The sequence below is a fragment of the Uloborus diversus genome, chromosome 6, assembly GCF_026930045.1.
Source record: "Uloborus diversus isolate 005 chromosome 6, Udiv.v.3.1, whole genome shotgun sequence".
Taxonomy (NCBI): domain Eukaryota; kingdom Metazoa; phylum Arthropoda; class Arachnida; order Araneae; family Uloboridae; genus Uloborus; species Uloborus diversus.
In genome coordinates, this window is record NC_072736.1 from 140,588,490 (window position 1) to 140,606,238 (window position 17,749).

General features: G+C 34.2%; 1 protein-coding gene across 1 annotated transcript in view; it reads left to right on the forward strand.

Moving 5' to 3' along the window:
* LOC129225314 (agrin-like) overlaps positions 1-17,749 on the forward strand; it is a 338,344-nt gene that overhangs the window by 174,291 nt on the left and 146,304 nt on the right. The window contains 2 exon segments of the mRNA XM_054859904.1: positions 9,167-9,390; positions 11,061-11,301. Of these exon segments, the coding sequence (XP_054715879.1) occupies positions 9,167-9,390; positions 11,061-11,301 (465 nt within the window).

Genomic DNA, 17,749 nt, shown 5'->3' on the forward strand with positions numbered 1-17,749 from the left:
TAGCATATTGAAAGAACTTGGAAATCCATTTTTGGAAAATGACCAGAACCTTATCGTAATCGATAGCAGGATTATTGTGCACAGTGATGTCAATTCCTTTGTGTGCACATTTTTTTTTCATCTTTGGCTGCCGCTGAAAATCCCATGGCTTTTAGTGTTTTTTTTGCCCCCCCCCCCACTCCACTTTTAAGCCTCAACCGTCACCACTGCTGTTAGGTACGTTAGCTGCAAGTACCATAGCAAATGTACAGGTTCTAACGACTTTCGATGAAGACATTAAAGGAAATAGTATTGCAAAAACTTCCCCCATTGATGTTACTTGCACTGGTCCAGAAGAAACAAGCTCAAGAATGGTACTGCATCTTCAAGACATGGTAGAAAACCGTTTCAGGAATATTGTCGTGTGCATTGTTGATGCAGATGTGTTAGTTTTTGCAATATCTTGCTTTTTTTCCTTGTCAACATTAAGTCTGGATAAACATTGGATTGTTTTTGTAACAGGAAACAACAGCAAATGCATTACAGTTCATGTCATACAGAAAAGAAAAGGAAAAGAAAAGCTTTACCAGGATTTCATGCCTTCATAGGTTTTGTGACAGCATTCCTAGCTTTACTGGGAAGTTCTAAAAATCAACTTGGAAGGCATGGATGATATTCAAAGAAGCAACTGTGGCGTTTTTATTTATTTCGCAACCTGAAAGGTACGTAGTAGTACTACTGTACTGTTCCACTAGTAATAGCGTAATTGTAAATGAAGCAAGGGAAAAGTTGAATATGACAAAAAATCGGCCACTTGAAAGTTTGCCACCAACAAAGTATTGCGTAGTGCTTTCCAGGCTGAACACATTTTGGGACAAGCTCACAAACACATTATACGTGCACCATCTCCAAGTGAATATGGTTGGATGGCAGCTGAAATGGTCAGAGTTACTGGAAATTTCTGATTCGTGCAGTGAGTTCATTAAGTGCTTCTGCAAAATCTGCAAAAACAAGTGTAGCTGCAGAAGTGCTGGTCTGTCCTGCACACTACTATGCAAAACTTAATGCGAAGAATGAATCAGTGTTTGACTAACGACATAGTTCTAATATTTTGGTACATATTTGCATTTAATATTTTTCCTATTTTTATATTGGTACTTTGAAAAGCACGTAATCTCTTTTGTAAGTAATAAAATTATAATTTTAAAAAAGAACCAAAATGAAGATTTAGCTTATTTTTAACATAAAAAATGAAATCTGTGACCTGAAAAACCTATAATTCTATACAAAAACCTCTTTTGTACGACATATATTAAAAAACTCTAATATGGGTAGCCATTTTGAAAAACGCCGCCATCTTGGTTTTAAACGGTTTTTGAAAGTGCCTCTGGGTCTTAATTTCTTTTTATAGTCATAAACAACATTCCTACCAAGTGGTATCTTCTTATCATAATTTGCAGTTTTCTATCGGTTAGCTCCCCAGCTGTAAGTTTTTAGACTACCATGGCAACGGTTGTTTTTTAATATCTATTTAAAGAGCGAAATTTTCGTTGTCATAGTTACAAATTGTCTGCAGTCTCCTTTTATTCATATTTTCATGACTTAACTGAAGAAAATACTGTATCCTCATATATATAACAGCGAATGATCGAGTAACGCTCCTGAAATCATCAACAAAGAAACTCGCTCCAGGGCATGACAATTCGATAATATTTTTTGGTAATGTTTGACATGGAAGGGAATGCTTTATTTTGGCAAGACTAAAATGGATCCGGTAACTTAACTGCTTTACTAGTAAGGCTGTCATGTTAGGACAATGATGAAACGAAAACGTGGTCAACAATGAACGCTATCTACCGGAGTTTAGGGTTAATCCACCGGAGCTAGGGTTAACATTTCAGCAATCAAAATATCACCTAACTGGCAATTGCTTCGTTCAAATGTAGAAGCAATTTTCACCAGTCATACCTTGACAGCGATTTTCTAGTTTAAAAGTCAGGGGGATTTTTTGCGTAGAGTTATTTTTTTTTTGGGGGGGGACAAAATGAATATATATATAAACTTAAACAGCTAAACTTCTTCGAAATAAACCATTTCCAGATTATTAATACCTATCATTTAAAATTGATAAGAAATAAAAATACATAACATTATACGCCGGAAATAATCTTCATGATAAGTGCACTGCTGGGTGCTGGACATCGGATTATTACAGCATCCTAATCATCATTTCTCGTATTACACATTCTAGAAAATCACTAGTCATAATATCGTCGCCTCAGAGCAACAGTAGGATATCTTATTATTACTCCTGGGATTAGATGTCTTACTGTTGCTCTGAGGCAACGATATTTCGGGTGCATATTATTTGGCCGTTTTCATTCCCCTTCATTTGTTTCAAAAAAAAAAAAAAACACAACGAGTAAGGTCCTATCGCAATTTGTAATTACGAAAAACGTAATTTGAATTCAAGACGTCAATATTTCAAATGATTTTTTTTTTTTTTTTTTTTTTGTTTTGTTTTGTGATTTTAATGGGAAATAAAAAGCACTTCAAGAGATAATCGTCTCCTGCTGCATTATGAATGAATATATGATTTGAAATTACTTTAAATTTCTTCTTCGTCTCATTTAGCAATCCCAATTATACTAGTTGGTTTTTGTATTGATCTTTCATTGCCTTAAAAACCTTTAAGGAAGTGGTAAATATGATTGTTACAACTTAATTGTATGGCAATTCAGTAGTTGTTGTTGCACCAGAAAGTTTGCATCCATGTGGACAAATTTGTATGAGAAACTAAATTTGGTCAAAATCTGACATTGATTATTGGTAAATGCGATTACAACTCAATACTAGGGCAATGCATTGGTTGTTGCACCAAAAAGTTTACTTCGTGTACGGATTTGTGTAAATTAATTTGGTCCAAATCTGACATTTTGTTGTTTTTTGTTCAAAATCTCAGATGTAAATACGGAAAACACAGTTTTAGTACTTAATACATTTTGAAGTGCATAGTTTTGCCTGCACCAGTTTTATACCTTGCCTTAAATTAAAAAGTAGTTTTATTAATTAATTTTAGTAATTAAATTCAAATTACGTTTGCCATAAATCCCGGAAATGTTCGAGATTGAATTCTAAAATAATGCCCCGAATGAAAATTCATTGAAAGTTTCCCAAATAGCTCATTACAGAAAACCAAATTGGAAAAATCATTCGCTTATATTTTACAGTTTAGAACTACTTTACCTTTAATAAATAATGTTTCATTACATAACTAGTCGTTAATATGTCTCTACCTGCAAATTAAAACGGATCAAATGCATAGCGTTCTTCAGTTTAAAATGATTAATTGACAATCCGTTTGAGACTTAAATGTTTGGGGAAAATGTTTGTCAGATGACAGGCAGAATTTGCATCTGTCGCTTTCAGCTTATTTGTGACATTTTGTCGTAGTACAATTAGTTTTAAGATTGCTGGATTTTCAGACACAAAAAAGCCCGCACAGTAAAAGCACTGACACGTATTCACTGATACAAAGTTTTATCTTCCAATTGAGGAAACTCTGTTATAAGTTTAACAAGAAACTCTTGTAAACGTTTATTTTTAACTCAACTAAAATAATTATAGTCAATCCGGGAGTTAAGCCGCATCTATTTACGATTCTATAAAACAAATCACATGTTGCACAAGAAATAAATTAAATCTTTTTGTGTTATTTATTGGTTATTATGCATGAGTACTGCGACAAAAAGAAAGATATTTTTATAACTATTTTTTAAACCCTTACCACACTGTGGCACCCGAATGTTCAGCATCCCACAAAAACTTTTGTCAGATTTCTTTTCATCCATCTCATCGCATTGAAAAAGGCGTTTCTCGTAAAGTCGAAACACGTTCTGCAGTAATTTACAATTTGTGCTTTTTGACGTTGTTATTTCTTATTTTACCTAAAGCATTTTCTGCAAAATGAAAACCAGAAGTCCGATGCTTGTAAATTTGATAATGTTTGAACATTCGTTTTTATCAGATGACACGTGCTGGAGTCCTAACCTGGCTGAAGACTAAATTCTTGTCCCATTTTCCTATAGTTTTTTACACTTTTCTCTCAATTTGATTTATATGCATTCCTAAAAGCTGCTAAGAGTATTGCTGTTTTCTTTGTTTTTTACTTTGCTATCACCTGACTCGGAATGAGATATTTCATTTAGTTTCTTAGTAAGTCAGAACGGTTTTACCTGCATCTTCCATGAGTAAATTAATTTGTGGTATGTTGATTTGTACTAAACTTGATAAATATCCCTCGTCTTGTGTTGCGTGTTTTTGGTAACTAGCATTTAACTATTCGCCAATCTCTAAAGCAAATGATCTGAGTATCGTTGCTGTAAAGAGAAAGTAGAAAAAAAAATCATATTACTAATCAAACCCACAAAACCACTGCAGTGACATAAAATTCAATAACATATTAAAATACGACACAATTAGATAAAGCTTAATTTTTGTAATTGCGGTACCCCGTGAAGAGAAATAGCAGCAAGTATACTGCAACGCGGTGTGACATGTATCACTTATTGTACTGTTCAGAAGCAGCACACCATAGTTGCCTGGCCTTGTAAAAACAAAAGGCGAATTCATACACACATAACCGTATACCAGCGATCTCCAACCTTATTCCCGCTGGAATTACTTGGCTCGCCACGCGTTTCTCATGTGCCCGCCGTGGGCGATCATGAGTTAAAAAAATCAATTTTTATTAAAATGTCATGCAAAAGTTGTTTTTATTTTTAATGATTAACCACCAAAAGTTAGAAACTGCGTTCGATGCAAATAAAAGCACACATTTCAGAGTTTTTTGTATTAGAACAGAATGGATGTACAGTAATTTAACATATCCTGGATAACATTGTACTAAAATCTCAAATGAGAATTTCAAAAGTAATTAAGGGAAACAAATTAGAAAAAAAAGGCTTCCGATTTGGTATACTAGTGGAAATAATAATTTCCGACAGTGTCAGATAAAATCAATGTACATATCACGACTTACACTAACGTGGGATGGTAAAGGGCAGTATCTGTAAATTTTTCATTATGCATGTTTTTGCATTTTTGTCACATTTTTCACTTTTGCTTTATTGTGAAAACTTCCTTAATTGGTTTCGGTAGAAAATTACTAAGAAACTGTCAAAATCAAACATTTTCATTCGTTGGTATGGAATCCAAAACGCGTTTCGTCAACTATCTCAAAAATTTATATATCAGATGCTGTTCTTTACCTTCCCATGGCAGTACAGATAAACACTTTCACGATTGCTTACTACATGTATTTGTCTTTTATCGTTAAAGTAAAAATAATAGTACTTAAATAAAAAATAAGCAGTTAACAAGAAACTTTTGAGGTCTTTCAATCTAATGAAATTTTTACCTGAAGTAAACGCTAACTTTTTTTTTTAAAGTAAACTTCGTTTGCAGGAAACGAAACGATATTATTTATCTTTCTCCAACTAAGAAAGATTAAATTAGATATGAGTAAACAGAATCTGCTAAAATGATTGATATACTTTTATCTCTTTTCTGATTTAAAAAAAGCAATGAATTCAATACTGCATTTCTTCCGCACACGATATTTTGGAGCGAGTTAATCTCACGAAATTAAATTGGTTCGTTATTTGGGTGACTCTTATGCATGTTCCAAATTCGTCTGCATTTAGAAAAATAAGTAACATTCGATTTTTATTCTTCGAGAAATATTTCGTATTTATATCTGACTGTGTTATAAATGGTACAATCCAAAAGTAATGAGCCTCACTTCATACTGACGCGTGCACACCCTGCAGCTCAATCCGCTTGACATCGACGGTGGGGGGGGGGGGTTGTTGACTTTACATTGCAACGCAGGTCAGTTAGCTCCCAGCTTTCAGGGAGGTACCATCAGCTTTAACAGTAACCCCCAAACGGTGGTACGTGACACGGTGATATGGAAAATTCGCGGTTTCCTTCCCAAACATTCACACTGCTTCAATAGGCGTTTGGCACTGAGTGTATGTCCTATTCGCAAGTAGAAAAACGGCAAGAGGCCTTTCGTTAAGTCAGAAAGTGGTGACTGACGAACCCCAGTCTGGACGCCCGTCCTCGGCCCGTACGGACGTGAATGTGCATCGAGTGTGAATTTTTGAAAACGGACTGCTGTTGAGTCTCTACCAAGTGGCATAAGCCCTGGACTTATCGGCGGCAACGGTGCAACGCATTGTTATGGAGAAGTTGCACATGCGGAAAGTGTCTGTGCGAAACTTGTGCCGAAAGTTCTGACTGAAGAAGGTCCGAGTCAACGCTCCCGTGTGGTGCCCTAACCTTCCTACAGTCCGGGCTTGTGGTCTCCTGTCTTCCTCCTGTGTACACTATCAAAATCAGCGCAAGAAAGGGAATGTTTTGACTCCACCGAGGACATCCAAGCACATGTTAAGGCGGCTCTTGCATATATCCAGAACAGGACTTGAAGGATGCCTTTGAGTCATAGAAAAGCCCCCTACAGAAGTACATTGTTGCAGGAGGTACCTATTTTTAAACCTATTAGTTGTACTGATCAGCTCCATAAGTCTGTCTTTTTTAAACGAAGGCTCGTTACTTTTGGATCGTACCATGTACTTTAGTTTGAATTATTAAAGACATCACATATGATATGTGTTCATAATAGTGTACATTTATAAACATATCAACTAAAAAGTGGCGAAGTGTGAATCACCGATTAGAATAAACCTTTGCACATCGATAGAGCACTTAAAAATATTGAGCCCGTGTTTTAAATGTATCGACAACAAACAACTTTGACGGGATAAAATTTAACCCTTAATGTTGGATAATTGGGGTATTAGAGGGCATAATATATTCTTTGATTTTAAATTTTAATGACAAAAATCAAATAATGATGATTGAAAATTTGAAACAACTTAACAAACTGAAGTTGACATGTTTCAGGGTTTTCTTGAAAATACTATTTATAGGGGGAAACCATTACTCGAAATCTTATCCCGTCCTCGATTGTCTATGAGCAATTTCATATCAAATGAATCTCCTTTTTTCCCTCACCATTTTCAATTTGATTAAAATTTGGCATGAAGGACGCATATGAGAAGATAAGTAATCCTGCCAATTTTGGATCTCTAATTTGGAAATTGTTCAAAATATAGGCCTTTAAAAAAACTCAATTTTCGAAAAAAATGAAAATTGTATTCTTACAAATGACTCTAACTTCTATGTAACAGAATTTAAATTCAAAAATACTGTCAAAACTTTCAAAAATACGCTTTTTATTGATATATAATATGACTTTGAAGTTTCAGGGTCATCGACCGTGACGGGGTAATATTAAAAGGATGGTTTATCCCTAATAATAGCGTTTTCAGAAAAATTCTGAAATACGTCAACTTTAGTTTGTTTAGTTTTTCCAAATTTTAAATCAGAAATTGAATTTTTGTAATTAAAATTTTCAATAAAAGTATATATTTTACCCTCTAAAATTCCAACTATCCAATATTTAGGGGAAAGTTTCACACCATTAAAGGTGTCTGTTTCCTGGGGAAAAAAACACGGGTTAAATTTTTTTTAAGTGTTATTTTTTTTTACTAATTATCCGAACTTATTATTCGAGCAGTTGCGCTGTTCAAACTTTACCGAGTTGACCCACCTAGTTTACTTGTGTGTAGAGTGAACGATAGCTTGCCTATGCCCTGATGAGTTAAATCAAATGAAACTTCCTTCAACTCATCGGGTAGCGACACATGTGCCTGGCGTGCTTAATGATTTGACTGTCTTGTGTAGGATGTCGGGTGATTCCTTCAATTTTTTGACAGGTTACACTTCCTGATTGTTCACCCGTTTGAAAGTTGATTTAACTACGATGCCTTGTATGTAATAGGCCTCAAAGTCCACCAAAAGTTTAAGAAAATTCACCAAATTTAGTGAGTTGTGGTGAGATATGTTAGGCATGTTTTTGCACGATTTGCAAATGTATGTTCTGCCATATTCAAATGGTGAAATTGCGTGGTACCTTCCACTTCTTGCCAATTTGGCCCCTTTTCTTAAAATTTCGACCTATTTTATGTCTTGTATATGAATAACGCAGATGCGACAAAAAATTATTTATGCGTCAAAAAATGGTTCAATGTGCTTTTTCGACTAGTATCCATTTATTTTTTTCTTTATTACACAGCTCGTTTGGTGCTCTGATAATTCTATAAACATAAGTTAGAACGTTGTTGAAAAAAAGCATGCGTAGGGGCAAAGGAAGATAAAGAAGATTTAAAATCAGAAGCATTGCACAGTCGAAACTGCCTTTTTCCACTAGTTACAGTGGAAAGAATAGAAAAAAGAGAAAAATTTGCTAACACGCTAGTGAATCATAAAATACTTTGAGGAAGAGTTTTACTTTAGGAAAAGGCTAAATGCTTCAAAAATGCTGTAAAAACAATTAACCATGGAACTGTAGTTCTGAACCTGCACTGAAATTTCGTAGTCATTTATTAAGATCAAACTTCTCAATGATCTTTTTTAAGATCAAACTTCTCAATGAACTCTTGCATTTCGCTCGTTCAAATTATCTTAATTAAAACTGTTTTTAGCTTTGTGAATATTCCTCCATCGCACTTTAAGCTAATGGCTAGTGAAAAGACATCTGTGGACTGCAACAATGAGTATCTGACCTCTTCCAATGCACGGTGGACCAAGAGGTTCTTCCCTACTGTTTTTCATCGCTTAAAGTGCAGCTGTTTTTCGACCAATTTCAAATTGACTCAAGTTCTTAGTGGCCATGGGAACTTTAAGAGCTACCTCTTTAGGTTTTGCATTTTACCTAGTGCGCGTAGCAGCTGTGGTGCTGTTGAGCAGAGCGTAGAACATGTTCTTCTGCACTACAGTTTGCATGTAGGCCCCAGGTCAGCCTTCAAGAAGATTTGGATGGTCATTCCGTTCGCTGGCCTCCTGTTCTCTCGGATCTTGTTAAGAGATCCGAGACTTTTGTCTTCTTGATTGATTTTATTAACAATTTAATTTTTTAAGCATTTTTGTTAACTTATTTTTGATTTTTCTACTTACTTCTGTAAGCCTCGTGGCATACTTTGTGGTACACGATTAGTTTTCAACCTTTAAATTAAAAAAAAAAACCTTCAATATAGTGTTTTATTCTTATGCTTCTTAGATCCCTGTGAAGGAGTCGACTGCCCGTCATCACAAATGTGCCAGTTGGATGAACATCGAAATCCTATTTGCAGGTGCAATGCAATATGCTCTCCAGACCTAAGGCCGGTTTGTGGATCAGATGGGAAAACCTACACAAACGAATGCACATTGCGAGTTGAAGCCTGCAAGTCTCGGAAAAGCATAAGGATTATATACACTGGTGAATGCAGTGCTGGTAAGAATGTTATTATATTTATATGTTGTGTGCATGCTTCTTAAAAAGGTAAATAATGTTAGGTAATGCAGTGGTGCCTAATTCTTTTTTTCCCCGAGAGCTACATCGCATATTAGAACGAATAGCGCGGGCCAAAACACATATAAATCTATACTAAACTGAATATATAAAGCTGTATATGTAAATAATATGTAAAGCTGAAGAGTTTTTTTTTTAGTTTGAACGCGCTAATCCCAGGAACTATTGGTTAGAATTGAAATATTATTTTCGCATTGAACAGTCCATTTATTGAGGAAGGCTATAGGCTATTTTTTTAAAATCAGATTGACCTAAATATTTGTAATTGCAAATTAAATATTTAATTAATTGTTTTGTTCTATAAATTCCTAATAGATGGCTGGGTAAGTTTAGTTATATGAATTCCTAACAGATGGCACGGTAAGTTAACTCATCGAGAGCACGCTGGCCGACAGCGTCGATAGCTGCAAGGAACCATCCGGCACGGCTCTAACGCGTGGTCGGCTTTTCTATACTGCTGTGGTCAGCAAACTGTTTTTTAAATGCTTTTTTTATATTCAGGTAAATAATTTGATTTTGCAGGATTTTTCTATTGGATTCTGTTTTTCTTATTTCTTCAACGTTTGTTTTTGTTTTTATAGTTGAAGATAGTTACTTATCTAAATAAATAATTTGATTTGCCATATTATTCAATTGTGATTGTTATTTCTAACGTTTTTATTATAGTATTGTTGACTTGGCGAAACGTTTTAAATTGCAGAAAAAAAAATCCAGATTCTCTCGCTAAAGGGCGGGTTTAAGATAGCATGTCTGCTTGGCACGTTAAGCGATGGACTAACACAGTTGAAGGATTATTTTCAGTTTTAAAGCTACTACTGTTAATCTTTTTCGAAGAAAAATGATCATTTCACATCAGGAGGGAGAGGGGGCGTGGAGTTATTTATTTCAACGGACTTCCTTCAGATTCTTAGCTCGGGTGCCGTTTTGGTACTGTTAGTCTTAAATATATGTAAAAGTTTACTAGATAAGATCGAAAAGTACGGAAGAGGAAAGAAAGATGCAAAAGAACGACTTGTTAACACTTGAAGTCTATTTTATTGCTGTAAAGTTTGCATTTGCTTTCCAGAAACAAAATACTGAATATGTTTTTAGGGCAATTTCGTTGTTATTTTGGAAGATACTGGAATTTAGTTTTTAATTCATAATGTTTAACATTTCAATTCATAACATTAAACCACGCAGGTCAGTTTTGGCTTTACGTTGGACACAACTGACATAACATAACGGTAAATTTGAAACATAGTTAAACTTTAAAAAACGAAAGAACAGGCTTTTAATGTAACCCTGGTTTACAATTTTGCCTATTTTTAACTATTTACTCATATTTTTATAGTGTTAAGGCTTCCATAAGTGTTAAAGTAGAAAAACTTCCAAAGTATTGTATAGTTATCCAAGATATATTAAAATTGGTTTAAAACAAATTGAAAATGTACTATTGCACTGAGTCAAAGTTGTAATGCTATTTAAGCCAATTTTTAGGCATGTAAGAAACAGGATGTAAAATAAGTGATCTAAATGAAAGTAGCACAGCTTTTAGCCAAAAAGGAAGGGGAAAATGCCTAAAAGTTCCCCTTTTCCCGCTAACATAATATTTCATAAGTTATAATTTGTTTATCATATTTCAGGAGCAAATCCTTGTGAAAGTTTACAGTGTGGTCCAAATCAGCAATGTGACATAGACCGATACGGAATTGCTACATGTCAGTGTCCTCCTACGTGTGAACCTGTGATGCGACCAGTATGTGGTTCAGATGGACACACGTATCATAATGACTGTGATTTGTTTCGCCAATCTTGTCTGATGAAGCGAGAAGTTAGTTTGGCCTATCGAGGAGAGTGTGGTAAGTTGATGTTTTTCAAGACCCTTCGAAAACATCTACGTTATTATATCAGGGAGGGGGGGGGTCCAAAAGTGATGTCACTCTTCAAGAGAGATACAGGTAACTGTGTTCATGAAATTGAAATTTTTTGACAAAGGTAAGAAGGGGGAAAAAGAAGCATGATATTTGGTTAAATAAAAACATGATTACATAACAATCGGTTCATAAAGAGTGTCCCAAAATGAACGCAAGATTTGAATTCATCGCCATTTTTGCAGTAAAGTGTTGCCAAGCCTGAAAAAAAAACAATTTGACAGCTGAGAGTTTATTATTACTAAAACCGGAGCGTTATACGATGCAACAACGTGTTTAATTGTTGAACAATATTTAACTAGTATGTTGTGGCCATCACGAAACTTTCTTCTATATTTTTCCTTTTTCTGATCCCTCCCCATGCTTGATGAGGAAGCAATATTCCTAACAAAAACAAAATTACACTCGCAAAAACTTGACGACCATCCCAATGTCTGAATTATTGTAAAAACAAAACAAAGAGCGAAAATTGAAAGTTAATTTTAAAACCTTACTTGAATTAATTACAAATATTTCATTTATTAACAAACATAAGATGGCAACAGTTAAAAATTTTAAATCATTCAGATAATATTTCCGATCATTTCCATACAATTAAAATCACGAGAAATATGCAGACGACAATCTATTACGATTTATCTTTCTTATTGTTGCATTAATAAAACTATTGTTATTCGCAAAAAAAAAAAAAAAAACACCTCTTGGAGCGATTGGAGTCAAAATCGAACCAAAGCCTGTTTACGTATAGATTCACATATATTCCAAATTTCAACCAGAACGTAGCATTACTTCTTGAGATAGGGCACTCACAATGGAAAAAAAGAACGGGCCGATTGCGCTACCCCCTTTTTACTTTCTTCTATATCTAATATATAGAAGAAAGTATTGGATTCGTGCAAATTTTCGAATTTCGAATTTTGACAGATTCGAACGTTTTGAGGTGTGCTGAGTCCATTTCGACTATTTTTGGAAAATGTCTGTGTGTGTGTGTGTGTGTGTGTGTGTATGTGTGTCACGTCTGTGTGTGACCAGTTTTTTGTGGCCGCTCTACAGCAAAAACTACCGCATGAAATTGAACGAAATTTGGCACACATATGTGCCCCTATGTGAACTTGTGCCCATTGGTTTTTGGCGCGAATTCCTCCAAGGGGGGTGGAGCAATGGGACGTTTTTTGAGTTAAGCGTGCTTGCTATTCCTCAGGAAGTTACTGAAGGAATCGAACAGAATTTGGTCCATATGTTGCCCTTAACGAGAGCAGGTGCTGATTCAATTTTGGTGTCAATAGCTTAAACGGGGGTTGAGTTATAGAACGTTTTTTGTCGTCAATTGTGACTGCTGTTTCTCAAGAAATAACGAACGGAATCAAACAAAAATTTTTTGACAAGTAGCCCTTAGTGGGTATAAAAGCTGATTTTATTTTGGTGTTAACAGCTAAAAAGGGGGTAGCTCAATCGCCCGTTCTTTTTTTCCATTGTGAGCGCCCTATCTCAAGAAGTAATGCTACATTCTGGTTGAAATTTGGAATATATGTGAATCCATACGTAAACAGGCTTTGGTTCAATTTTGACTCCAATCGCTCCAAGAGCTGTTGATTTTTTTTTTTTTTTTTTACGAATAAAAATAGCTTTATTAATGCAACAATAAGATAGATAAATCGTAATAGATTGTCGTCTGCGTATTTCTCGTGATTTTAATTGTATGAAAATGATCGGAAATATGATCTCAATGATTTAAAATTTTTAACTGTTGCCATCTTATGTTTGTTAATAAATAAAATATTTGTAATTAATTCAAGTAAGGCTTTTAAAGTAACTTTCAATTTTCGCTCTTTGTTTTGTTTTTACAATAATTCAGACATTGGGATGGTCGTCAAGTTTTTGCATGTGTAATTTTGTTTTTGTTAGGAATATTGCTTCCTCGTCAAGCATGGGGAGTGATCAGAAAAAGGAAAAATATAGAAGAAAGTTTCGTGATGGCCACAACATACTAGTTAGCTGTTGACACCAAAATAAAATCAGCTCTTATACCCACTAAGGGCTACTTGTCAAAAATTTTTTGTTTGATTCCGTTCGTTATTTCTTGAGATACAGCAGTAACAATTGACGACAAAAAACGTTCTATAACTCAACCCCGTTTAAGCTATTGACACCAAAATTGAATCAGCACCTGCTCCTGTTAGGGGCAACATATGGACCAAATTTTGTTTGATTCCGCCAGTTACTTCCTGAGGAATAGCAAGCACGCGTAACTCAAAAAACGTCCCATTGCTCCACCCCCCTTGGAGGAATTCGCGCCAAAAACCAATGGGCACAAGTTCACATAGGGGCACATATGTGTACCAAATTTCGTTCAATTTCATGCTGTAGTTTTTGCTGTAGAGCGGCCACAAAAAACTGGTCACACACAGACGTGACACACACACACACACACACAGACAGACAGACATTTTCCAAAAATAGTCGAAATGGACTCAGCACACCTCAAAACGTTCAAATCCGTCAAAATTCGAAATTTTAAAATTTGCACGAATCCAATACTTTCTTCTATATATTAGATATAGAAGAAAGTAAAAATTAGCGAAAGTTGGCACTGGTCAAGCAGTAACTGTCACTGGAGCTCCTTATCGCTACGCAATAACACAGTTTTCTCTGCCGAAATTAGATGCTATTTATGTGGCCAATATGTGGTTTCAACAAGATAGTACCACATGCCAGACAGCCAGTGAAAAAATAAACGGCATTATGAGAAACTTCCTAGTTGTGTTCTTTCTCGTTTCAGTGATCGTAATTGGTCTCTACATCGTGTGATTAAACCTCATTACATTTCTTCTTATGGGATTATTTAAAGTTTAAGGTCAATATCAACAAGCCCACAACTACCAGTGCATTACCGTGTCACGATATCAAGCACCAGTAACAGGTACTGCTTTAACCGCTGTTTTTTTTCAACTTCGTTCTTTTTGAAATATTGTTCAATATTGAATGCACGTTGTTGTAATATATAACGTTCCATTTTAAGGAATCCTAAACTCTCAGCTGTCAAATTGCCTTTTTTAGCGTTGCAAACAACTTACTGCAAAAATAGTTTCAAATTAAAATCTTGTGTTAATTTTGTTAAACCGTTTACACTCAATCTTGACATGTGACAGGGGGGGGGGGGAAGAGGAATTAAGAGGAAGTAAGACACTTTGATAAGTAAGGGGAAGGGTTCAAAAAATGTGCGTCATCATTTATTAACGGCCCCTGAGAAAATTCCCAGAAACAGTGGCCGAAGCTAAATGTTTTCTATGGTCTTCACTAGTTTTTAATTTTTTTCGTAGGACATTTTACTTGCAGTAAATCAATCTACTGCTAATCACTATGTCATTTTTGGGGGTACAATTGACTCTTCTAAATTTACAGTAAACTTGAAACCCCGAAAGCCCAAACTAATTGGATATTTGAGAGTACTTTAGAAACTAGTAGATTTGAAAAATGATAAGTTAACACAGCTTATCGTTATAAACTAAATTAAAGTAAGAAATTCAAATAACGAAAAACACGAAATTGATGAATAAAAAAAGTTGCAAGACCATCCTGATCCTAACAACCTAAAAATGTCTTTAACTTAGTAGGGAGAAGCCTACGTACTCATTAATTTCAAAAACAAAACAGAAATATTCCTAGATGACTTAGCCGTTGCAGATTTTAAAGGGGAAAATTTATTTACAAAACTCAGCTACAATTTAAACTATATTTAATAAACGCCTTTTTTCAATCATACAGAAGAAATGTTCTTTGATTTAGCCGACATGTTGTACGTATCCTAGCACATTCTGCTATAGGATATAATTCAATTCCTTGGCATGTATATTTCGATTAAGAGCTCACGCAGACATTATATACTCCAAACAATATTTTAAGTCATTTTGTCTTATCTTTCACACCGGTGAGTATAATTTTATTACATTAAGCTTAAATGTTGAGTAATTAAAAAATGCCAGCTATTCAAAGTTAATGAAAAAACACAATTTTATCCAAGCTTCGAAAAATTAATTAACTCCAAAAAGCTCTGCGGAAAGTTTATCTCTTATAAATGCAAAGAAATACTTGGCCTTTACTGTTAAACTTAATTAACAATTTCTCACCTCTCTAGATTTTTCTTATCTATTTCTCTCTGAATCTTAAGCTCTTGACACAATGGTTTTGTTTCGGATATTAAACTTTGTTGAGCTAAAGAATATTATGAACTGAAGTTACACGAAAGAAATTATTAGAGTAATATTTTAATTAATTTAACCTTGTACTATCTTAAGGTTCTTTTCGATAGCATGCACGGAAAAATTGAGTATATTTTTTCTCTTAAATCTATTTAATAATATAATGTGTTCTTAATTGATTTTAATTAAACAACTAGCTTTTTAATTTAAATTTAATTGACACAGGTGGATGAGAGCAATTTTTATAAAGCAAATAAAAGTAGCCGTAATACTAAATTTTTCCCAAGGTATTATTCTTGAATAATGCTTGTTTTAAACGCTCCGATATTAAGATAACTTCGCGTTATATAGTAGGGGAATCTAATGAGTTTTTTGGGATTTACACGAGCGACTCAGATTAACATACTATTTATCATTATAATTGTTGCAAAAATTGCTTTCGTCATTCGACCAACCTATCCCGGGCCCGGAGTACGTCGGTTTACTTCACTAAGTTATTTTTAAAATTGTAGAAACAAAAAGTTTATGAATGAACATTTTTAAACAAAATCTAGGATGGTGAGAAATGTTAAGTGTAACTCTATGTTTGAAAATCATCATGCTCATTCAACTGTTTGATAAGACAAAAAATGAGAAGTAGAAAAGCGGACCAACGTGCCACGACTCTCCCTACCATTGAAATATTAATACAACAAAAATAAATCTGTGTTGTTGTTTTTTTCTAGTGAAAATATTTAAATCCTGAACAGCTAAAGTACTTAAGAAACTAAAACTACATTCATCCAGTGTTATTACTTATGAAGGTTGCCTTTATTATAAACACGTTTCATTTTAAATATTTATTTAAATCTTGATCTTTACCATTAAAAATCGTTCAGATTGCTTAAGTTAAGCCTTGGGTTCTGGTTTTCTAGAAGCAATTCTCCTCATTTGGTTAAAATGACAGTGGTTCAAATGTTGGAGTAAAAATGGATTTTTTGTTACTTAAAATGCTTAATAACATTTTTCCTCGAAAAAAACCGACTCCGTTCCTTTTTCCCGAATACGGGAAAATATTCTAAAAATTTATTTTTTTCTTTTTGTTTCGCTTTTTTCTAAGAAACCAAATTTGGGTTGATATGGCAATTATTTCGAATAGAAAGATCCATTTTTTAACCAAAAAATTAAATTTCGAATAAAAAAAGAACTATTCGTCATTTTTTAATTTTTAAAATGTATATATACCATTTAGTAGAAATCTAGACAATCGGTGAAAATTTCAGCGAAATTGATTCGGTAGCTTCAAAATTTAGCCCGGACATACAAATTTGGAGTATAATTTTTAGTTATATAAAAATTTAATTAAAATGGCGGTAAGGACCCACTTAGTTACTATTAACAAAGTGTAGTCGGTTACTTTTACTATAAAAGAAGTATTTCCCTTTTTCTTTTGAGTCTTCATACTTCAGGTAACTTGCGCAATAGTATCATTACATCAGATACAATTTTTGAATACAACGGAAGAAAAAAAAACAAAAACAAAAATTAAGCTCCTAAAAAAAGCAAAACTCGAGTCTACGGTTTTATTCCCCTTTCTCCCAATTGCACATTTCCCAATGGAGAAGATATATAAAACTACGGAAACTTTAGATGGTTTCGGGAGCAGAACAAAACGAGAAAAAATCAAGCAGCGAAGTTGAAATTATTAGAGAACAAGTGTAACTTTTGTGTCTTGGGTTTTGTGATTTATGGGAGCACTTAGCATATTGCAGAGAATACAAAACTCTTGAGAATACAACTTTGGTTTTTCTTTCTTCAAAAGATTCTCAATAAGATTGGGATGCTTCCGACGAAATCTGTTTTCTTCGAACGAAGTTATATCTCTTAAAAAACACCCTTTTTAAATGGATAAACATATAGTGTATATTTGAAATTGAAAAGTGACATTTATCTTTCGCGTTTTACAACAAGTGCTAAACACGTAACATTAAACCGCTGAATTCAAACTGCGAGGGGCTTATCTACTTCAGTTTTTCTGGTGAAAGTTGCCATATTTCAGAATACATTGTTTCCATTATCTTTCAAGTTATCTCAAGTAGCCTTAAAATTATAAAAGAAGGTGAAATTTAGTTTCTAAAGATTTTTTTTTCTTTTTAATTGGGCTTGACACTTGACACCCTCAGAGACCACCCTCATCT